At 45.0% G+C, this 24,849-nt stretch overlaps 2 protein-coding genes across 3 annotated transcripts in view; one reads left to right on the top strand and one right to left on the bottom strand.

Moving 5' to 3' along the window:
- The window catches only part of Wdfy4 (WDFY family member 4), a 228,805-nt gene that overhangs the window by 170,329 nt on the left and 33,627 nt on the right, over positions 1-24,849 (top strand). The gene's annotated exons all lie outside the window — the stretch shown is intronic.
- On the bottom strand, positions 3,296-23,942 carry Lrrc18 (leucine rich repeat containing 18). Its single transcript, XM_060390885.1, has 3 exons — positions 23,816-23,942; positions 10,051-11,355; positions 3,296-5,574 (listed from the first exon to the last, which is right to left on the bottom strand). The coding sequence occupies exons 2-3, from the start codon at positions 10,812-10,814 to the stop codon at positions 5,553-5,555; spliced, it is 786 nt and encodes a 261-aa protein (XP_060246868.1). The 5' UTR covers positions 10,815-11,355; positions 23,816-23,942; the 3' UTR covers positions 3,296-5,552.

Raw genomic sequence — 24,849 nt, 5'->3', positions numbered from 1 at the left:
TTGAATGGCAAGTATACCCTACCCTAGAAGGGTGAGACTTAGGTCCCAGACCTAAGACACTTCATTATGTGTATGTAAATATTCAAAATTCCTTAACTACCTGAAATTCGAACATTTCTGATTCTAAGGATTTTGGATAAGGGATACTCAATATAATGAGGATTATTGTGTGGTCATTATTATTATGTGGGTCATCTTGCTCTGGAGAATGGTTTTCTTCTCCCAAACTTAGCAGCACCTCTTCTGTAAGGACCCGGCTCCTTGGAAGGCCAATCTAAGATCAATAGGTTTTTTTCTTTCTGTTGAGAATGAGAATAAGAAGGTGGGGACTGGTTTTATCCAGATGTACAGGCAGTCTGTTGTCATCCCAGAAATAGTATTCAGAAAATTGTATTAAGAATGGACGGTTTGATCAATTTATTCAAAATATTGATAGCTTGTGATATGATATCTGGTACTCAACAAAGTGACAAGCAAAACCACCCCAGACTCCTTTATCCTTGTTGAGTTAATTGTATTCTCAAAAGGATACACATCTCAGTTTAGTCTGAGAAACACAATTGGGAGTGGTGAGGGAAGGCTTAGTCAGGAAAAATAAACAAATGAAGCTTGGTCAATGATGGATCCATCATACAGGGGGCCAGGAGGGAAACTTTCTGGAATTTGGGGGTGGAAGTGAAGCCCTAAGGGAGCTCGGCTAGCCTGGCAAAGGCTGCTGCATATGGCATGTAAGAATCTACTGAAAACAGATAAGCTTAATGGTGAGTTTGTGAACTTTTTTGGACCGGAATCTTTGTAATGATGTTATTTTTATGAATAACCGGGGTCAGGTTCAACAGAGGAAGGAAGGACCTGACTTGTCTTTGAGAAGAATTACCTTGGCAATTGGGTCAGGAATAGAGTATAGTAGGTCAAGGGCAAAAGTAGAGATTGCCTTGGAGCCACTGCAGAGACCCAGGAGACCAGTGCTGACAGTGGTCATACTGTGGACATGTGCTGATGGTGCATGATGGGATTTGATGACATTAGTGAGGGGTTCATGAGACAGAAGGAAGACTCAGAGGAGGAAGGTTTAGTACTGAGTAGTTAGGAAACATTGCGGGGACAGCCAGAATGAGCTTCAGAGGGTGCTACGTATTGCAAGCTTTATCTGGTACATGTGAATTTAGAGATGCCTGCCACACTTTCAGGAGGGGGCCAAGGCTCATCATGTAGACCATCAGAAATGACAAACTGCGAGTTTAAGGAGAAGGTCCTGATGAGACATAATTTGTAGTATTTAAACCAGGAGAGTGAAATCAGCACGTGAATGCATGCATGTGGAGAAGAAGTGGAAAGCTCTGCCTTGGACACACAGGGGATGGCAGGGAGGAAGCCCATAGGGATGATCCCACTAGGGGTGGAGAAGGAAGAGACAGAGAGTAGTCCAGACTGAAGGTGTGGGGAAGCTCCTAGAAGCCTTTTGGGTGCTTCAAGGTAGGAGTGGTCAGACATTATCAACAGACCAAACAGGATAAGAACTGAGGCGTGACCTCCGATCTTGGCAACATGGAGTCACTGACAGCGTTAATGACTACTGGCAGAGGCAGGAAGGACATTAGTTCTTTCACTAGCCGAGTGGGAAGTCAAGGAGAGTCAGGGCACTGTGCAGGACACTGCTGTGGGTCAACGGTGATGAGGTGGCTGCTGGCCAACTCTAAGGGACATGGTCCAATAGCTGATGAAGCTAAGCCTGAAGTGTTCGGGTCCACTGATATCACTCTTGGACATCTTACACTGTTCTCATGAAAGGCATATTGTCTTCACTTAGAGCTCTCAGGTCATTTCATGGTAAGCCACCCATATAAATGAATAGAAGCAAAAACAAGGACCCATTACCTCATGTGCCTGAAGAAAACAAAACAAAAAACCAGCTCATCATGTGTGGATGCCTCTCTGAGCTCTGAGTCAGCTGGAGGCTTGGCTGTTCTCCAAGCGAGGACTTCCCTTGGACCGGTTCTATTCTAGACAGGATTTAAGAACACTTTCGCATCTATGCTTTCAGCACTTTATGACCAAAGGAAGTCCACTTCAGACCACACACCATATACTGATTATTTTAGCAAACCATCCACAATTTTTTCATTTTCTTAACTTACGTTACATGCTCATCTGCGAACCAATCAAATTATTTCATTGGTCATATCAGGGCAGCATGCTCTTAGAAAGGTATCATATGAAGCATTAGTTCTTAGGCTACTGTCCTCAGACTCTTAAAGGGCTCTACCCCAGCAATGCAAACCCTCTACCTGTCTTAGTTTCTAGACCAGTTAGAGAGAAGGCAGACAGAGAAGGGGTAGGCAGAAAAATATAAAGGATGAACGGGCTGTGCCCACCAGCCAGTTGGGGATCCCTACAGAGCAGGCTGTCAGGTAGTAAGATGACAGTTCTCTGTAATGGGTCAAATGTTCAGAAACTTCTCGCTGGACCTTGTACTGGCACCTGTATGGAACAGCTGCTTTTAGTTCCACTGCGATAATTTTTCACATTATGGCAGGATCTGCCTGGGTCATTCTGTGTCATGTCTGGCATAGCCCCAAGCACGAAGACTTCTGTAGAAACCTTCTGTTGTCCACTGGGAACAGTTTATGGTGCTCTAGAGTTTATAATAAAACTCATTTTAAACACAATGTTCTATCACTGAAGGGTTTTTCTTCGTTTCCTTTATAAATTCTTCTTGAAAATAATAAAAGACAAGGAACTTGGAATATTAGTGATAAGAAGTTATGTAATTCCTACAAAATGGTGATCTTCTGTGACCAGTTATGGTGCAAAGGGACAATCTTAGCAGCCTGGAGCTAAACATCAAGTTCCCTTCTCATCCCACTTCCACCTTGAGTTTCCCTCCTCAGAGATCAGTGGAACTGACTGGCTCAGGGGCTAATATCTGTAATATACACGATTATTTTAGTGAAGCTCATTTCAGCTTCTCCCTGAATGTAGCAATATGGTTTCTGGGTTTCTTGATGATATGAAGCCCCAAGAGGTCCATGATGGAAGATGAAGCAATCCATCCCTCTCAGCCCAGGGAACAACAGTTGTAACCAGAAGTAAAACAAATGCTGACACAAACTCAAAATGAGTGTAACAACCAATACTCCCGCATTCAGGAGCTTCCAACACATTCTTGCAACTCCATGGAATTGGGGAACAGATGTGTGAAGGTCCAGGAATGGTGGGAAGCAGCCTACTGATTTATTTACCCCAGATGGTACCAGTGCCCAAAAAAACCTAGAACACAGACACAGAAGCCATGTATATTTTTAATCAAATGTCTTAGGATCTGCAAGGATACAATAAACAATGAGTATTGGAATTCACTGGGCTGAAGGTAAAGTGCTTTCCTGCTTTAAATGTGGTGTGGCTGAAGAATTAGAGCTCAGGGCTTACTGGGTATGCTAGAGTCAGATATTAACCATGCTACAGGGACTTGTAAGTTTGTACTAGGAAGATGTACAAAGATCTGCCTATTATTGAGTCTAAGTTGCACACTTTTTTTTAAAGGAATATCCTTAACTTGTTCATTTTTATTTTTTTACAATTTACTTATTATATGTCCTGATTGAAGCCCCCCTCCCTCAACTACTCCCAGTCCCATCCTCCCTCCCTCCCCCATCCCTTTCCCCTAGTCCAATGAAAGGTGGAGTTCTCCTCCTCTGCCATCTGCCCATAGCTTATCAAGTCTCCTCAGGACTGCCTTGATCCTCTTCCTCTTTGGCCTGGCAAGGCTGCATCACCAGAGACAAGTGATCAAAGAGCAGGCAACTGAGTTCATGACAGAGGCAGCCTCTGCTCCCCTTACTCGGGAACTTGCATGGAGAATGAGCTGCCAATCGGCTACATCTAGCAAGGGGTGTCTAGGTCCTCTCCATGCATGGTCTTTGGTTGGTGCATCAGTGTCTGCAGGACGCCCTAGGCTCAGAATTTTTTTAGCATTTTTGGTCTCCTTGTAGGGCTCCAGTCCTCTCTGTGTCCTTCTATCCCTCCCTTCTTCCATAAGATTCCCTGCACTCTGCCCAAAGTTTGGCTGTGAGTCTCAACATCTGCTTCAATCCCCTGTTGTCTGTAGCCTTTCAGAGGACCCTCTATAATAGGCTCCCATCCTGTTCTCTGTCCTAGATTCACAGGAAGATGCAAAACAGTAGTTACATGCTTCATTTATGCCCCACCCATGGAAGCAGGCAGTTTAACCACTGAAATATTAAAGCCAGGACTATTGCATGTCTACACCTTTTTTCACTGTGTTCAGATTCATGTAAGTGTCACTGCAATCCTCAGACACAATCCCTTGATCATTACAAAGACAGCTCTTGTACTGCCACTTCACTATCAGACCCACTCCTGAAATGTCTGCCTTTATTGGCTACTGGCAACTTCTGACCTGCATTTCACCAATTTCATTTTATCATTTAAAGACAGTTCTAAGTTTTTATTTATTTCTTTATTACAATTTATTCACTTTGTATCCCAGCTGTAGCCCCCTCCCTTATCCCTTCCCAATCCCATCCTCCCTCCCTCTTCTTCTATGCTCCTTCCCCAGTCCACTGATAAGGGAGGTCCTCCTCCCTTCCATCTGACCCTAGTCTCATCAGGACTGGCTGCATTGTCTTCCTCTCTCAGGGGGAGGTGATCAAAGAGCCAGCCCCTGAATTCATGTCAGAGACAGTCCCGGTTCCCATTACTAGGGAAGCCACTTGGACACTGAGCTGCCATGGGCTACATCTGTGCAGGGATTCTAGGTCATGACGTGTGCAGTATTTGGAGACTGGCCCTATAAAGCCTAAAATAGTGCCAGTAATATGTGTCCAAGTTGTTGCATGTTCACATAGTATGTTTCTTTTTAGTGCTGGCCGACACTTCATGTATGATGTCATACCAGAGTTTGTTCAGCCATTTGATTGTTCTAGTTTGAAACTACTACAAATAAAATTGACCATTTACATTTAGTGTAATGTAAGAATACAAGTTGGCCATTTTAATTTTTGTCTGTGTTTTCCTTGTTTAGTTCTGATTTTTTGTTTTGTTTTTGCTGCCTTTTTGTGTACAACTAAGTGAATAGTTAAATTCTACTTTGATTTGTCAATAGTGTGAGTTTATTTCTCTATGTGTATATATTTTTGTTTTATATCCTTTATGTATATAACTATAATGCATGTATTTTTCACAAGTTACTGGAGATGAGATTGTACCATTTTGAGTGACATGTGGGGACCGAAAGACTTTTAAGTCTTGTCTATTAATGTATATCTATACTTTTCTTAAGTATTCTCTTTACACGCATGCAGAAAACCACATTAAATATCTTTCAAAGTCATTTCACAAATAGATAGCCTAAAACCAAGAGAAACAAAGTAAAAGTTATAAAGTAATTTAGTGACTAGGACACTACCGGAGAAGCCTGTCTTCCAGAATGTTCACTGTGCCACTCTGTCTTCTAATCTGGGACTTTTCCTCTTCCGAATCGCTTATTTCTCTTAGCTGATTGGTCTTCATATGTTTTGCCATAAGCTACTCTAGGAGATGCTTGAGCGCAACCTGAGGAATGGAGACACAAGAGACTAAGGCAACTGCTCCAGGCCACCAGGGCAAAACACAGGTCATACTGAGGTCAAACCAGGGTCACCCAGGCTGTACCTGGCTCTCAGAAATGGGCACTACTGTCATTGAGGATAATTTCTGTTCTCCTTGAAGAAACAGAAACCCATGGCTTTGTGTCAAGTATTTCTAGGCTTAGTGCAACTTCCAGGGAATAAACATGGCAGTGGCATTTCACAGCAGGAAAGAACATCAATATTAAATAAGATGCAGAAGATGACTGTTAAGAGCTCCATCTCTCCAGTCTGTCCTCTGTCTGGTAGCCAGCATTTCCTAGCTAAAAATGGGTCTAACTGGAGTGCCTTGCCAGATAAATTAAAGATGTCTGCCTGCTTGGTTTTCAATCCTGAAGAAGTCCAGTGTACTTAAACCCTTTTCTAAGACACAGGAAAAAGCAAAAGTGTAGGAGGCACCTAGAGTAAGGATGGAAAGAAGTGTCATTGTGTATGCCAGCCAGTCAGAAGGCTGTCAATCTGGGAGGTGGTTCTGAGGATCAGAGATGAGCATGCTGAGAGGGCTAGCTTGAGTGGGGATGAAGACAACAGAGAGAGCAGAGGGAGGAATCAAGACACAGACCCTTTCTGGCATGGGCTGTGGCTGCAATGTTTTCCTTAACTTCTTTTCTTTGCTGACTTCTATGGATGCCTAGAAAATGTTAATACACATTCTACAGGGAAGGTGCTTGAGGAGGAGCAGCTCAAGTACACAGCACCCACAGAATGGCTGCTGCTCTCTCTAGGTCTTGTGAGGACCCTGAAATGCCTGCCTCAGAGAGGAAGAGCCTGTAGTCGTGAGCCTGGCTCCCTAATGGACTTGTCTAGGAGTCCACACACTAACTGGGGTACTAGAGGTTGAGATCCCTGTAGAAATCCTCATGCTTAGAATGAAAATGGTATGTCCTGAAAGCCTTGGCTAAAACACTGAATTCACCCAAGACCTCAGAAAGGTACGAGACAAGTAGCTCACAGACTCCAACCAGCCACTTCTAGAACACAGGTGCATCATCAGGTGCACTTTCAATTGCATGCGCCATTCAGTTCCACAAGTGTGAAGTAATTATCCACAGTTCTCCAGTGAGCTCAGAAGAAAATTGACATTTTGGGTTCTCCTGCAGGCCACAACAAAGATGTCCTAACACCAGACCTCTTCTGTCTTTGCATACTAGCATCAAAAACACAAATAACAATGACAAAAAAATTCAAATTTCCTTGTCAAGCATTTTCAAGAAGAACCCCAGATTTGGGTTCAAAAAAGAACTACAGAAGCCTCACAAGGGGATCTCAAAATGGCTAAAAACCACAATGGAGGAAGGAGCAAAAGAATGAAACCCCAGTGAGCACAGGTGTGAAAAAACTATGTCTGTCATTTCCAAAACATTCCCTTTTAAAATTTGGATTAATTAATCTTGCTTTTTAATTTTGGCTGCCATCTAATTCAGCAACCCTCCTGCCTTCGTCTCTCAAGTCCTGGGACTGCAGAAATGCTCAGCTTTTTCCATTTTATCACAAGCTAGGCAAAAAAGTGGTGTCGATGCTGACTAAAGGGAAAGAAAGGAAAAAAGAAAGGAAGTGAGGGAGGAAGGATGGAAGAAGGGAGAGAGAGAGAGAGAGAGAGAGAGAGAGAGAGAGAGAGGAAGAGAGGGAGAGGGGAAGAAAGCAAACAGGAACTGTCCTCATCTCTGCTTTCACCTATGGCCACTGAGCTACACACGGCAGCCTTAGAAGCTTCCCATCTGAAAAGCAGAACCATATGCTCTTCCTGTGAGGTCTGACAAATTTGTTACCAGACCTACCAACAATAGATAAGACCTGGTTAGTGAATTTATTTAGAGTTGTGCCTAAAACATGGAAAAGAGAATTCTAAGTGTCTTTCTTCCCCATGGCGGAGTTAGGACTTGTAGAGAAAAAGAAACAGCTTGGGGTGGGTGCCCTTAATCCAAGCACTTGATGGGGGGTGGGGAGGCAGGCTGATCTCTGCCAGAAGACTGTCCTTGATAAAAGACAGAAAGGACAAATCTAATTAGGAGAGGGCACCACACGGTGATCCCTGATGGTGCGGGTATTAGGAGTCAGGGTGTCAACAACAGCAGCCCACAGCAGAGCTCAACATCTTCAGACATCAGTTCTCCAGATGTTAGAGGTGCAGGGCTGGACTAAAGGATGCCCAGTGCTTCTTGCTGCCTTATTCTCTGGCTATTGTCCCGGTCTACACAGAGAATTCCTAGCCAGCCTAGGCTACACAGTAAATCCTTGTCTAGGAAAAGAGGAGAGAAAAGAAAACAAAACACAGGAAATACATCCATACAGACTTAGCTGTGGGCCCCATCAGCAGACCTGAGACTATCTTTCTCATGAGATCAAGGCTGCTTGATTGAGCATTTCCACTCCTGACAGATATTTCCTGTAGGGATCCTCCTGCCTAGGGCCCTGCTACAGTCATACACATCTCAGATACGAGACTAGCCTCATCTTTAGACGGGCTTAATAAATCACCTGCCATCTTAAAGGAAGAGAAGGATATAAAGAGAAGTAGCCACATTGAAAAGGATGTGGTGAGTGGATTCTGTGATATATCTTGCAGGTAGATATAGACTGTACACTCTACTTGATGGCATGTGTCACAAATATTTTAAAACAGACCCTTGAACACACTATTTTCAGTGATTGAGGGACTGCCAGAAAATAATCTGAACTGTGTGACAATTTGTTAGTCATCCAGATGCTCATCACAGATCTACTTCCATTAGTACAAAATTGGAAACAATTTGAATGCCCAGAGGAATGTACAGCTATGCATATCATGAGAACAACTGTCTTGAAGATGTTTACAATGTTGGCTCTAAAGACCATGTGACAACATGGGTTTCAAAAGAGGGTAGAAATGACATGAATACTCTAATTTTAGCCATGTGGAAACATACACAGAGAAAAATAACTAGGAAGAAAACATGCCACTGGCTTATACCATAGAACGGTAGACATGGTAAGCTACTTTATTTAAAACTAGGCTGTGCTTTGGTTTCTTTTGTAATGAAAAAATATTTAATAACTGGGGGAAACTACAATGGAGATCTTGAATCTAGATTATTCTGAAATTTTAGAAGTGTAATATGGAACGTTACAAGCTAAACGCCATGAAATGAACATGAGGAGCTAGAAGATAAAAGGCGCTGCTGGCTGTCATTTATAGTGTGAGGAAAAATCGAGCCAGTCCCCCACACGGAGGCCTCCAGGAGCTGCTCACTGGCCACTGGCTGCATAGCTTACCACCCTCTCAGCCAAGTCAGGAGAAAGGCCTATGGAGGTGTGAGTGAAAGGGACACTATAGGTGTGAGGGCTGCTTTGCAGTGACGGGAACATGGTCTCCACCATTGCTACTTCTAGTCTGATTCCTGACTCTGTGCACCAGGCTCACCTTCCTGGAGGAACCAATATCTTCTGAGTGACTATTCCCTGCTGCCTGGCTCAGACACCCACAGGTTCTAGCATTCAGCTTTTCCAGATGAAGAAAACAGACAGAAAGGAGCAAGGAACCCCAGGGAGGTAGCAAGAGAGGCAGAGTTGCCATCAGCCTTCCTCTGTCCAATTCCAGAATTTTTGGATTTTTACCTATGCCAGCCCAGCTCTGTGAAAGCAAATGCCCAAGAGCAAATTCCCTGAGAATGACTGTCTTGTAAAGTTCCTGACTTCTAACTTCCTTGGGTCAGAATGTCCTGCCCATCTTCTTTCAGTTTGACCTCTCTTCCAGCTTGCACAATGCCAGCCAAGCTTTTCTTCTCTGCACATGATCCCTGCGCCTACCGCGATGATATCCTCTCTCTTCCTAAGGGTCTCAAAAGGTACTGGGCATGCTCACAATCAATCAGGGTCTTTCAGGAAAACTCCTGGAGCAACAGTGCAAATGTAGCTGAAAGCGCTGCTTCTGGCTACTTCCTGATGATAGTGGTAACACCTTTCCGTCTCTGGGCTCTTACTGTCCTACAAACCCATGCTCTCAGATTGCTGCCTCTAAGGCCTAGATCCAAAATTTTTCCATAGAATGAGTACTACATTTGGGAGCTGCCAGTGACAGAAAGAGTATGTTGGTAGCATTAGTCTCCTGGGCCATGGTGGGCACCAGGAGAGTTCAGGACAGAAATGAGAAGGACAGATAGATGAGGGTCCTTTCTTGGTTCCCTGTGCTTGCATGTACGGGGATGTGCATTCAGAAAAGAAGTGAACTGTGTAGAACAAAATGGCAAGAAGCCAAAGCCCTACAATCAACCAAACCATAGTCCAAGAAGTACAGAATGCTGTTTTATGGCTTGGATGGAAAAGTTCTTACAGTAACACAGGAACCCTCTCTTTTCGGTGTAACCCACCTTCCTTCTCCTCCCTCATTTCCCCCTCCTGCCTCAGGGTCAGGGTCCCAGGTCACCTCCATTCTTCCTGGGAATCCTTGGCCATTGAGTTAGGTGAAACCAAATTGGAAAAGATGGCCTTTCTTGGTGCAGAGGGAGCCATGCTCCTGATTTTGTTCAACTTGTCCCTGGCATATTGGCATTTATGCAGGCAAGATGCACACAGGTCCTTCTCTTCCACCAGATAGAGGTTTTCTAGCCTTTTGATGGAGTCTACGAATACTTCTGATTCACCTCCCTTTGGGAAAGGGTTCCTCTTTATGTTGAGCTTCTTCAGCTTGGGGAGCTTGGTGATTCCGGCAGGGATGGAACTAAGCAGGTTGTCATGTAGCCCTACCTCATGGAGATCCTTCAGTGCCCCCAGCGTGGTGGGCACGCTGTCCAGGTGGTTGAGACCCAGGTTGATGGTGCGGATGTTCTTGAGCTGGTTCAGCTCCACAGGCAGCCCATTGGTGGTCAGCTTGTTGTTGCTGACGTTGAGGTAGAGCAGGGTGGTCATCTGGCCAATGGATTCTGGGAGCTTGTCAATGTAGTTGCTGTGCAGGTCTAGCCATCGTAGGTTCTGGAACTTGGAGATGGAGTCAGGGATTTTCCTAATCATATTCCGGCTAAGGTCTAGCTCGTCTATCTCAGTGAGGCGTAAGATACACTTGGGGAAGGTGGTGATTCCCATCTTGCTCAGATCGAGGCGTTTTCTCCCATCAAATGTCATTTTGATGCAATTCTTGGCCACACTGAGGGTGATCTTTTTGCCCTTGGGGCCTTTCCCGCCCTTGGCCATGGTCTCTTAAGTGTGGGAATGTATTTGAAGAATGTTTTTCAGAGTCGATGTTGATGAACTTGAGGAAGAAGTCACAAGAAACTGCTAGAAGGGAGGTTCTGATATGAACAGAAGAGACAACTCTAGTTCGCAGAGGGCGGCACACTACACTGTGATCCCTGATAGTCTAGAGGGAAACAAGACAAAACAGGGTGGCAGAGGGGAGTCAGGGCAGCTGGACTATCAGCCACACCTGAGGTCTTCAACAGTTCTCATCTCTTCAGAAAGTCATTTCCCAGATGTTAGAGGTGCAGGGCTGATGGATGCTCAGTGCTTCGCTCACTGGCTCATTCTCTGGCTACTGTCCTGGGAATTAGCCTTCCGACTCCAGGTTGTGTGTGTATGTGTGGGTGCACATGTGTGTGCCTGCATGAGTGCACACACACCCATGTATGTGTACATGTACTTGGTTATGTGTGACTTCACAGACTCTCACATCTAGAGTCTCCTTAGCATTGTCAAAAGACCATCCTGGGGAGGGAGGGGCTGCTGTTGTCAGAGCCTGGATGGAGGAAATAGAACGAGTGTTAAAAACGACTATCACATCGCTTTCACGTTTGGGACCCAGAAGAGCTCTAGCAGGCCTTGGTCACTCTAACTACGCAGTGATGAGAACAGTACAGGGCTTATCTTCACAGCAGTGCTCAGAATTCCGTTCCTCTCCCCAGGTGTGGGGAAGCCAGGGTGCACCTGGCAAACTTCTGGGGAATGCCCTTTCCTCTCCCCTGCCCCCCAGCCTCTCCCACTTCCCTCATGCTGACATCAACTATAAACTGTGCTACATGAACAGATACGGTGACAGGCACAAAGAGCACCACACAGAGCCCTAAAATGTAGACGGTGACAAAAGATTCTGGCCCCTGCATGCTTGTCTTAGAAGTCTAGTTCTGCAGAGAGCAATTTTCTTAAACTCTCTGCCTCAGTCTCCCTATTTGCGGAAACAGCAGTTTTATGGAGCACCCTCTGCGGTGTAGACCATTTAACACTGCATAGTGCTCGTGACGCGGGTTTGTAAACATTAGTTACTAAGAACCTATAGTGTTTCCACTCTTCAACAGCCCCAGTGCAGTCCCTGCTGTTCAGAGAGGGAGACTGAAGCTTGGAAGTGAGGAGGTCTACAGCTAGGAAGAAGCAGGCTCTGGAGCAGTGGCTCTCAGTCATCCCAAAGCTGCGGCCCACTGACACAGCTCCTCATGTTGTTGTGACCCCCAACCATAAACTTATTTTCTTGCTACTTCATAACTGTAGTTTTGTTACTGTTGTGAATAGTAATGTAAGTATCTGACAGGCAGAGTATTTGGTATGCGACCCCAAAGGGCTTGAGACCCACAGGTTGAGAACCAGTGCTCTAGTCAGCAATGGAACAGCACATGCACAGATAATTCACAGTCTGAACAAAAGCGAAAGCAAACCAACACCTGTGGCATGAAAGCAAAATAGTGAATCAAGGCAAATTTGCAGCCTTATGTTCTCTTGTTAGGAAGAAAAACCGGGGCAGGCAGAGAGACTGCTCAGCTCTTAAGAGCCTTTCCTGCTACAGCCTGCACAGGTTCAGCTCTCAGTACCAACTTTAGGCAACTTACAACCCCCTATAATCCTAGCTCCAGGATCCAGTGCCCTCTTCTGACCTCCACACTGAGGTGTACACACAGCCATAGACACACGCACATAATTTAAGTCAAGCATTGTCTTAAAAACAAAAGCAGAACAGAATTCCATCTTGACCCGAGGTATATGAATAAGGCAGAAGTTTGAGTGTACCTATCGGTATAATGTTGTAAATTGTAGGCAGTGAAATAATGCAAGCAAAAAAAGGCAGGTGATTAGAAAAGAACGAAGTGAAGACGTCTGTATGCACAGGTGACCTGACTGTCCACACAGAGACTATCTCAAAAGTTTTAGACCATTCTTTAAGCTGATAACTGACATTAACAAGATTAAACATAAGATTACATATACAAGATTATATAAACATGATTACATATGCATAAACATACAACCCCCCAACACACACACACACACACACACACACACACACGTCTACAAGTAATGACTGGAAGCTAAAACTTGAAAAAAATTCCCAAAAGGAAAATGCATGCATATTTTAGATATCTAATAATAAAGACTTCTATGATGAAAATTATGATACACCGACTTAAAACTAATATCTAAAGAAATGGGAAAACATAGCACACATGAATTAGAACACCCAATATGGTTTCTCCTGAAATTGGTCAAAATACCATGATTATCTTTTTGTGCTTAATGGTTTAATCCACAGAGCAAAATTTTTAATTTTTCAAGCCCATTTTTAAAAACATTATCATTTGAAGAAATGTACTTTTGCCAAACTACAGGTCATAAAATTTTTCTCTAGTTTCTTCTAAAAGTTTTATAGCTTACATTCATATCCTTGATCTACTTTAAGTTAATATTAGTTATTTTCATTAAGTTGTTAATGGTTTATTTAGTTTTGTTTTTAAACATATGGATGCTCTGCGGACAAATCATTAAGCACAAGAAGATAAAACCGAGAATGGAGGAAAATGTTTATCAGTCATGTAGGCAAGAAGGCATCAGAATAGACCAAGGCCTGTAATGAAAAAACGCAAAACCAACAGCACAAAGAAGGAGAGAGCATCCAGCATCGTGGAATGCATGGTAGTGAAACCCCAGAACACTTCTGCTATACCTTGTAAAATTAACCACCTCTCATCAGAAGATGGTTAGTCTCCTCCAGCAGGTTGTTTACTCCAGGGGAAAAAAAACTTACGTTCATATGAAAGCTTATTCTGGCGTTTATCAGTGCTCCATTCAGAACTATCCCAAAGGGGAAGGTACATCCTTCAGGAGATGGATTCCTTACACTAGACTACTGCTGAGCATAAAGAGATTGGTTGTGCTTACTACCTCTGTCTGTCTGTTATACTTTGTGTTTGCACTGAAATGGCATACCTCATCCCACAAATACCTACACTCAGTGACAAATAAAAATGCAACTTGTAATAAAATTTTGTAAAAAGAGCACATTTGCTCATGTACAACCACAGAAGTGACTCCTAAGAGCTGCCTGCCTAGAAGAAGTCACTAGAATGGTCTGCATGATGAGTGAATCCATTTATGTAGCTTCAGAAAACAGATCCGCCGTTTTCTGGGAGGGAGCATGGGCTGGGAACCCTAAGTTACCAGGAAGAAGTGTGTGTTTTTTCTGAAGATGGCGGAACTGTCTGGACCCTGCCTTGGGGACAGTTACATGGGTCTATATATATAAAGCCCAGAGACTCGCATCCCTGAAGGGGAGATGCTATGGTAGCTACATTTTAAGATGATTCTTTTTGAACTTGAAACTAATTGAAACTCTCTGGTCAGTCTCTGACTTTCTCCCTGTATCTGCTTGTTCAGCCTAGGTTGGGCATCTAGCACAGTTTCATGTGTGTGTGCAACAGCCCCGTTCTGGTCCTCAAAGAGCAGATGGCTGCGCAGCATCTGGGATTTTCTGTGAACGTAGAGAAGAGGTGTTCGCTTGAGTGAAAGGAAAAAAGTTGAATTCAACTCAGGAAACCCTATATACTTAGGATCACCTGTTTATCCATGTCTCTCCATGCTAGAGTGCCCAGATATACAGCAAATAGAATGAAGAGTTACTAGTAAAACTCAAGTTTTAGGCAAACAGGGGATAAATGTTAATTCGAATGTCTCAACTCTTGTGCAGTCTTGTAGTCGGAAGCCATTGCCCAGGGCCTGAACGAGTAGTAAATAAGATTGCCTTTGTGTGAGGACCAAGTTAAACCAGGTCCCTTTGTTTGTTCTTGCCTGAACCCATCTGTTTACTCACTAGTGTACGGGGCCTGCCCAGTGGCCTCTGAATGGCACAGGTCATAAACGAGCCTGCTCCTCAAGTCTAACCAGCTAGAATCCAGAGGTTACTAACCCTGGCCACCAGACTGCCCTGCATACTCAAAGGTTACCTGCCATTTGGTTTTCTTCTATTTCAGATAAATTCAAGCATGGGTTAGAGGGCTTCTGGATGGGAAAGGATGCTTCCATTAGATTGAGATCCAGTGAGACCAGCTGAACCTGTTCCCACAGCCCACCCATGCTGTGAGAAGAAGCCCTACCAGGTCTGAGTAGTGGAAGCAAAGAAACACCAAGGAACTGGCTATAGCACACTGTTCCATTAAGGTGCCTTTCCCCAGTGGGCCCTTTGGCTCTGCGCCTGATCATTAATCAACTTAAGGCAGAGTAGGGGGTTGGCTGGGCTAATGCACTTTGCCACCTCCCCAGTGAGCCTGGATCCCCAGATAGATCAAGCTGGGTGGGAGCATGAGGAATCCCCTTCCCTTAATGCATCTCCTCAAGGTCACCCTTCAGTAGCTGGGATCATCACTTGTGGAAGGACTGGCGAGCTGTGTTGATCAGAAACCCTTTTGATCGCCTAAGCTGCTTAGCACCACTAAAATCAGGCAGTGCCATGGCTCTACTTTAGAAGCAGAGAAATCAGGGACCTCTTCTCTAATGGGTAGATGGCATACCCATGGAATAGGAGAATAAACACTGACAGTAGAAAAGTAAAACAGATGCTCTTTCCACACAATCAAAACTTATCAATTAGACTGTTCTTATAAATTCATAGAAGCCTTCAAATATCATAGTGTGCAACTCACACAAGAGAAGCCCACAGTCATAGGGAGAAATATATATATATATATATATATATATATATATATATATATATAACAGATAGACATGCTATGGATGGGGGAGATGGAGGGAGGGAGAAATGGATATGTCATAGATTTCATTGCACCTGCATGGACTGGAAATCCCAGTATAAGAGGGTTCCGAGTCCTGTTTTCTTGTCCTCAATAGTTGTGCTTTCTACTTGGGGGAAAAGTGGGGCAGTTGGTCTCATTTTAATTTCTGAATAATTTTTCTATCCAGTCATTGTGAATGAAACAGCATGGAAGGACACCCCATGGATATCTAAATTAAAAATGTAATGGCAACCTATATTTTAATACCATCAAAACATTTGTGTCTTCAGCTCTAAGATCCTTATAGTTGCCATAATGCTAGTGCATGTCTGGTGCTTCACATTGCATTAGTCTTTGACTTCATTTTTAAGTAACACTGACTGTTTTTACAGGTTTCACATGTCTGAATAACTTCCTAGCATAGTATCACAGTAATTACTTCATTCTTTGGTTGATATATTAGATGTATGATAAACACATAATTGAACTGGACCCTCCAAATTACCACTGTTTCTCAGCCGTTGTTTGGAGGAAACCACATCACATGAATGAGATATGCCCTTGGCTTATGGGCTGTCTCTTAGGCAATGACAAGAACTTCCCTGAGAAATCCATTAATTCCAAAGTACAGATGCTTATCAACATGGCATAATGTTATTTCCCAAAAATCCCCTCCCCACTTATAAGAGAACAATGCATTGACTCTACCCAATCTCCCAAACATCCCAGCTCAGCCACACAGCACCTGTAGAGTGCTGGTGGTAGCTGTCCACCACTGAGAGCAAGAGGATCCTATGTCACACTGTCAGAGTGGGAAAACAATACAAATCAAAACTTCCATGTTCATGTTACTTTTAGTCCACTTGGAAGTCAAGAAGTCACAGATCTAATTGTCACACGTTGAGCACCCTTGGCACGGCATTTGTTCTTTTCCAATCACATTTACTGAGCAGGGAACAAGCTGGCTTACCTCCTTGTGTAGTCCCTCACATGGCTGCAAAGCACTCCCTTTGTTCTCAATCCCTTCCTTCAATAGGCCTACTCCAAAAAGGGGCTTTAGTCACTTAGGAGGTAGAGACACGGGGGTCACTGAGTCCCTTCTGCGCAGAACATGTTTCTGGGACTCCTCACAGATCTCCCCCAAATCAGCCCTGATTTCTGACTTAGGCACAGTCTGCTCTGGGGGAAAGAATTCCATTTGTCCAGCTCCCATTCTGGACCAGGGTTATGCGCTGTTTGTGAGCGTAACTGTGAAGTGCTCCGCTCTTCCTGCTAACTGCCTCCACCTTGGACAGCTGTAGACAGTGTGGATAGATCTTGCAGGGCCATGATCTCGGGGGTTCCTTATGTCTGTTGTGGAAGTACTTCCACGGGTCAGGAGTCATACACCATCACTGACTAGATGAGATGTGCTGAGGTCCTCGCTGTGAACACGCTACCAGGACCTCCTGCACCTCCAGTCTCCATAGCCATTACACCCAAGAGCAGCCCTGTGTATCCAGTGAAAGGAACTGAGACTCGGACCATCAAGTGGCCTGCCTCAGGTCGCACAGGGCACAGTCAAAGTCAATTCTAGATGATTCTGACAGCTGGATTTAAACACGAAGTTCCATTGCAACCTGCTGCCCCTCAACCTCCTTTGTGTTACCTGTGCTACAATGGTGGCAAATGTCCCCTTCAGGGCCATGATGCTGGCTCCCATTGACTCCACAATGAGGAGGATATTCTGGAATCCTAGAACTCCCAGAATGTAAACCCCTACCTAGCTCTCCGAAGCACATTAAGGCCATGCTACAACCCAAGAAGGTGAATTCTTACTAGTAGGTTCCATAACAGTGAGACCCAAGAGTTGTTAAGGGCCTCCAGATTCTGTGTTAAGGTCCTTAGACTCCATATGTATATGCATATGTATGTGTGTGTGTTTATATATGTGTGTGTGCTTATATACGTGTGTGCATGTGAACATATATGGTGTAAACTTTAGTAGTGTTTAATAGCATCAAGGGGGTAGTTTAACTGTTAAAAGCAAATTAGAGAAAGAGCTTTTAGAAGTCACACACAAATACAGCAGCTCAATAACTATGTGTACTTGCTTGCCTATGTGGGCAGTGATGAAGACAGGGATCTTGTCCATCAGCTCCTTCTGTACCCATGAACATCTTTTTATACTGAATGAGCTGAGAATGTAAAGAGAAGATTTTTAACAGGCACACCCTGGGAGAAGAAGCTAACGTCCTTCCCTGTCCCTGCCTGAGCAGCTGCACTCTTGCCCTGGAGAGTGCTGGGTGATTTTCTTCACACTAAAAGCTAGCCCTTCTGCTAGAAATGGTGGAGTATGCCTGCAAGTCCATCCTAAGAGGCAGAGACAGAGAGGATCATCACAAGTTTAAGGTCAGCCTGGGCTGCATAGTGAGAGGAGACCTCTTCTCATAAACACACACGCACGCGCACACACACCAAGAGGTTGGAGACAGACAGACAGACAGAGAGACAGAGCCTTCTGAGAAGTACCTCCAACCAGAGCCTATGGCCTAAGGCAGGCAGCAAGCTGTGTGCACACATCATCGTCATCTGCCGTCATCTGTCAGTTGATGCTCCCTGCCGCCCTGTTAATCTCTGCTAGTGCCATGTAGCCAAAGCAGCCCCATCTATGCTCGCTCTTTTCTCTGCTGGGGCTGTTCTCTTTGTCTTTCCTTCCATCCTTACACCTCGCCTCAGAATCAGGTCCATTTCTCAGATTCTTCAGGGAGGGTGCTAGGGAGTTGATGGGGTGGGGATGAGCGATCTGTCTCACACTGAGACTTGTTCTAGAATTGGAGAGGAGGAAATCTGCTTCCCATCCCATCCCAGAAACCTCTCCTAGTCTGGAAAATAGCAGTATCTACATGTGATTATCATCCATTGATTCGGCAGTTCTCTGGTTAATCTGGTAATGCTCTTCTGGGGCTCTTGCTGGGACCTTCCCCGTTTACAGCCCTGCCTGCCCACCCTCTATTATTTACTCCTCTCGGTGCACCAGCATGGCTTGGCATACGTGCTGCCTGGAAGCCACTATCTGTCAAGCTGCCCTCTTCCCCCTGGTGGGTAATAAGAATTCAACTTTTATTTGGAGCAAAAGTTCCCCAGGGGTCACATGGCCCCATAACGAAAGATTATGATTTCTTATTGGTTTAATAGCATCTATTTTGTAATTCTGGATGTACTCCGTTTTAATTGGATTTGTTAAAGGAACAAAAGGGAATAGGTGCCTTACAATTAAAATAAAATGTTAAGATTATTAGTTTAACAGACTAGAAAGGCCTTGTTCATCAACCACAAGTTCCAAACACACAAACCAGCCTGAACACAAGCAGAGGACAAAGGACCTATGTTAGACAGGGCTATCAGTCCCTGATGAGTGAGCTTCGGCGCCATTTCAGCCCAGTGCTTGATGCTCCACTGGCAGAAGTCCTTCCTTCTTTCTTTCACAGCCACTGTTCCCTGGTGGACCAGACAACTGGGGGTTCAGAGAAGCAGTATGGCAGAGTGGGTGGGTGCACAGAGCTGTTAGGCCAGGGGCTGACCACCTGGTCCCCACTCACCATCCAAGGGAGGCTGGAAGACTTGAGCCCCATGCACCTCGGCTTCCAAAGCTGGTAATAGAGAACACAGAGGCTCATCCCAACGGTGGGCTGAGATGCAGGGGAAGAGCATGGCAGCCTTGTGAGGAGTGGGCAGAAGAGCCTGGTCACTAGGTAAAAACTGCCAACGGTAGACCTATGACTCCAGGGTCCGTGCCAAGTTGAACCCTCCATAAACTGCAGCCTCCAGACACCCTCATGTATCATACTCGTTCTCAACCTTCCCAACACGGAGACCCTTTACTATAGTTCCCTGTGTTGTGGTGACGCCCCTCCAACCATAATATTGTTTCATCTCCATTTCATAACTGTAATTTTGTTGCCGTTATGAACTGGAATGTCAGTATCTTAGATGCAGGATATATGATATGCAACGCCTGTGAAAGGGTTGGTCGAACCTCCAAGGGGTTGCGACACACACAGGCTGAAACCGCCTCCTAGGCTTTATTTCATCCTGGAAGACAACGGACACGTGGACCCTTCAAGGTACACAGGGCCTCGGTGTCATGTGGGGAAGTGTGCAATCCATGCATTTGTGTATGCATTACCCAACACCTGCTTGGCCCTGGTACAACTAGCTTGAGTCATTCTGTTCTATCTATGTTAAAACGATTTCTAGAATACTAAATTAAAAAAAAAAGTTTTGTTGGTGGAAGGAGACTAGGCATGCCAATGTTTGTTTGATCACTGAATGTGATGGCCAGCCTCGGGTACGTCACTCAAGGTCAGGAATGCTTTTAGTTTAAAAAAGTTACAGATTTTTAAATTTGTGTGTGTGTTGTGTGTGCACCAGACACAGACATAGGCATAGATGCAGATGCACACACACACACACACACACACACACACACACTCCACATCCTGGTGGAGACTGAGGTAGGTGTTAGATCCTTAGACCTGGAGTTACAGATGGCTGGCCTACCTACCCTACATGGATGCTTGGAATCACACCTGAGTCTTCTGAAAGCAAGTGTTCCTGATCAGCGAGCCACCTCTCCAGCCTTTGGTGGCATGTGTAGGGACAACAGTGACTGTGCTGGCTTGGTAGCATCATAATTGGAACTGTTTTAATTGAGTTAAACCTAGAAGAGAAGGAAAAGCATCCAAGAGGGAGAAATGGTCTAGGGTGGATGCAGGAGGTTGGGATAGAGCAAAGAAATGATGCTGAGAACGGAAGATATGCACCCAGCTGTTGGGAATGCAGGGAGCTGTTTCTAAGACTCTTTAGGAAACAAAGACGAAACTCTCTGCATATAAAATAGAAGCAGTTAATATGTTAAATAAAAGATGATTGAATAATTATTGTATAGTCACAGAATTCATGAAATATACAACAAAACAAAACCTTTTTTTCTAAAAGTGCAAAAAGGTAAGCTGTTTTCGCTGTTAACAAGGAAGTATTAGATGCCCACATGAGTCCCGTGTACACATACAGATTACGCATACACAGATGCAGCAACAGTAAGAGCATGCAAGCAGCAACAATCGTACCCTCTGGAGATGACAGTGTTGGCTGTTGGCAGTTTACAGGTTCTCTGCAGTGTATATGCAATTGCACACACATTCACAGACACTCACACAAATGATACTTTTTATGTTGCACAAATCCTGGTGACTTTTGCTACTGTTTAAAGTATGTGTGCTCGTGTGTGTGTGTGTGTGTGTGTGTGTGTGTGTGTGTGTGTGGTGTAAGAGCAAGACTCTAAGATGTTAAACATATAAGAGGTAGACATGACTGTTACCAATAATGAGATGAGATGAACTATTACTACTGTGTTTAAGACAAATTTTCCGATCTCTCAGATTAGCCATGTTGGAGGCATCTGGTCTGTGCTTTTCCCGGTGTGTATGAAAGGACTATAGAGTAAGTAGCACCGACTGTCTTTGTCAGCCTGTTATGTGAGATATAACATGTCTGGGCTCAGTTTACTTATCTGCAAAATAGATGAGTACATTGTACTTTGTTAAAAAGAATAAATGAGGTGATTAATATATACTAAGGGGAGGGATGGGTACAGCGATGCCAACACCTGTGGACTGAGATTAACCTGGCAGCACCATACACCATTTTCTCCCTCCCACCAACGCTGCTGGACACTGCCCACTGGTCTCTTATGTCAAATGTAGGCCTGGGAAACATTCTTTGCAGACTCCTCAGCACTGCAACCTTTAAACACACACTGTTAATATCAACAACAATAGAATGTAAAAGCAGTTTACGGATGTAGTCACCTGCGGCTAAGCTCTAGAGTTTCTCTGTGGTTTGAGCTAATTATTCACTCATTCATTCACTGGTTCATCCATCCATTCATTCGTCAGTTTTCACTGGGGTTGTACTCTAGGTCAGGTGACGGCAGTGAATGACTAGGGCAAGCAGTGTTGTGGTTTTCATGGGAACACTTGCTGAGCAAGCAAATCAAGACAGCAGGGGCCGTTTCCTGTGGGGTAAAGGCTCTGCATTTACAGAGCGCTGAAGTCAGGGAGCAGCTCCTGGTGTGTGGGCGTGGCTAACTGCAGAGGTGGGATGCGGAATTCCTCTCTAGGAAGGTGGCATTTGCACTGTTACTCAAGTGCTTAGATGTCATATGAGAAGACTGGAGGGAAAACAGTTCCGCAAGGGATGGGAAACTGTCTCAAAGACAGATGTCCTGAGGGTGGGAAGAAACTTGGGGTGTTTGAGATGGGAGACCATCTGGAACAGAGAGAATGAAGAGAGGGGAAAACAGGATGTGGGCAGGACCTGACGCATGGAGGCAAAATGTCTAGGATTATGGCCCTGGCTACCCACTTCCTGCTAGCAAGTGACTTTGGCAGCAAGGGACTGCCTTTTCTTGACTCAATTTCTTCAGGTATACCAAGGTCTCAGGTTTATACAAAAGACATGTGGTATGAAAGGTGCTTAGTGAGAGGCGGCCACCTGGTCATGGGGCAGGTCTGTGTGTCTGGCTAGGAACAGCTGCATGCTAGGGAGACAAGGAAAGGGGGAAAGGGGAAAAGATAAAAACAGAGCAGGGCACCTCCCCTGTCAGGGCTGCCTTGCCTAGCAACAGTGGAAGAGGATGCACTCAGTCCTGATATAACTTGATGCTGGAGTGGGTTGGTGGGAAGTAGGGAGTTCCCTTTCTCTGAGGGGGAAGAAGGGGAAGAAGGAAGGAGGTGAGGCTGGGAAGAGAGAAAGGAGAAGGCTGTGATTGGGATGTAAAGTAAACAAATAAACAGAGCAGGGTGGCAGGAGAGAAAGCTAGTGCGTACCCAGAAGTAGGTTTGCTATCTGTCATATGAGTAGTTGATGGAGCCTCCTAGACTGTAAGCCAGACAGAGAAAACTACAAACCAGGCTGGAAAGTTCAGTGGCCTTGGCATTTCTACTCATTTCCCCTCCCTTCAGTGTGGTATAGCTTATGTCTCAATGCTTTGCAAGACTCATCTCAGTTAACCCAGGCACCTAACTTCCCAGAACAAACTCAGGGCCTTGACAGCCTCTATCAGGTCACACACTACTGACTTAGAGCCAGCATCTCTTGTTTCCACGTGCTGTGAATGTAGCTGCCATTTTGTTTTCCCATGGAAGTTTGACTTTACAGTGTCCTGCAATGCATTTGGCTTTCTGGGCCAAGAAGCAAACTCCTGATTCATCACTTTCTCCAGGAACTGGAGGGAGTTGAGCTATGTCCTGTGGGAATGTTTCCTGTTCAGGCCATCTTCTAGCCTCACGGCTCATCCTGGACTAAAAGGAGGCAGGTGTGGGCCACAGACCCTGCTATGGTATTAAGATGAGCCTGATCATCTGAGACGGGTAGAGAGCTGGGAAATGACAGCTGGGGGTGGATCAAATCAGTGACAAGGTGAGGTGGCTGCTGAAGTAGGTCACCTGTCAGGATGAGGGGTGGTTTCAGTTACACACCTTGGGTTTTGTAAGCACAGGCACAAGGAACCTGGAAAGATCACCTGGCTTTCTCTTTCCTACTACTCCCAACAACAGAATGGGGCAGTGTAAGAAGACTCCTCCTCCCAGCCCCAGGGGACCCTGTGGAGACCCACAAAGAAGCAAGTGACACTTAGCACCAGCACTGAAAAATTGCCAGGAGAGAAGCTTGGCCTTTCCAGAGCTTGTAGCAGACAGTGGCTACCTCAGCCCTTCCTTTCCTTCTGCTCTGGAGGCTGACACACAAACCCAGAGGACAATGTGTCTTTCTAGTCTGGAGGCCAGTCACTGCTCCCTACCTCCCCACGTGTGACTTTGTATGACTCTCTTGGCCTTTCTGAGCCTGCATTTTACCTCCCCCTGCAACGGGCCAGCAAAAGAGAAAACCAGCTTTTAGTCATGACCCCCATGTACTCACTGGTCAAATATCTCCCTTGCCAAGCTTGCTCAGGAACCTGAAGACCAGCCTGTGTCCCCAGCCAGCTGTCCTGACCAGGGCTCAGGGTGTGTAGACTCCTCTTCTAAATAATACATTAGCTGGTATCTGGGCTTTGTAAATGAGGCAGCCAGGAGAGCAGGCCTTTTGTGAGCTGCTTCCTCAGAGGAGAAGGAGAAGCAAGTTTGAAGCAGAACAATAGGCAGCCACCAGGGAGCAAAACCTTACCTGCACTTGGTTCTGAAGCTCCTGCTCTGTGAAACTTTGTCACCAGGCAACCAGCGTCTTGGGACATGGAGTTAATTAGCATAATCTTGCCACCAGCCTACAAAGCGAAAAGGACACAAGGCTGAAAGTCTCCAGGATACTGGTCTCCTGGGAAGTGGAAATCTAATGTGATCCAAACCTGTGACCCCCTACAGCTGGGTGTCCTCTCAGCTTCAAGCAGCAGGGTGGGGAAAGAGGGTGAGAGTTTCCAACCAAGAACCTTTCCAAGGCAACCACCCCGTAGACACCGAAAAGTCCGTGTAGCACTCTTGAAGGGACCTCCTCTTTAGTAGCATTCAGCTCCAGGACTGATCATTTCTTGTTTCTCATGTGTTTGTTGGGATTTTCTGTTCTTCCTTTGTGGGGAGGGCTGTCTTTGATGTGTTTATTTACTTTAATCTATTTAGTCTTTCTTGCAGTTTTGTTTTCCTTTTCACCTTACGGGATCACAGCAGCCACAGTGCTCATGAGGTCACATAAGTCTGCAGTCACTGACTGTTGTTAGTGACTGTTGCTGTGCTGTCTCTGGGATCTGCGTCTTAACTCAGGCCCCGGTCAAGCATGGCCTTTCTTGCTGGTGCCAGGGGGACACCATTAGGGAAGTAATGCTGCAGTTTCTGCGTGCATTTCCTTCAGCTCAGTGATTCTCAACCTTCCTAAGGCTCAGACCTTCTAACACAGTTCCTCACGTTGCCGTGACCCACAACCATAAAATTATTTCATTGCTGCTTCGTAACTACAATTTTGTTACTGTGAATTGTAATGTAAATACCTATGTTTTCTGATGATCGTAGACAACCCTTGTGAAAACGTCATTCGACGACCAAAAAAGTCATGGCCCACTGGTTGATATCCACTGCTTTATATTAAGTTCCAGGACTTAAGAAAACTAGCCAAACAAGTATTATCTTTATTCTGCGAATAAGAAACTTTGGGGAGAGCACAGGGAGTCTTATGGAAGAAGAGGGTAGGAGATAGAAGGACATGGAGGGGAC

The sequence above is a fragment of the Meriones unguiculatus genome, chromosome 9 (genome assembly GCF_030254825.1).
Source record: "Meriones unguiculatus strain TT.TT164.6M chromosome 9, Bangor_MerUng_6.1, whole genome shotgun sequence".
NCBI lineage: Eukaryota > Metazoa > Chordata > Mammalia > Rodentia > Muridae > Meriones > Meriones unguiculatus.
The sequence above is the reverse complement of the archived record's forward strand: the minus strand, read 5'-3'. Positions and strand labels throughout refer to the sequence as shown.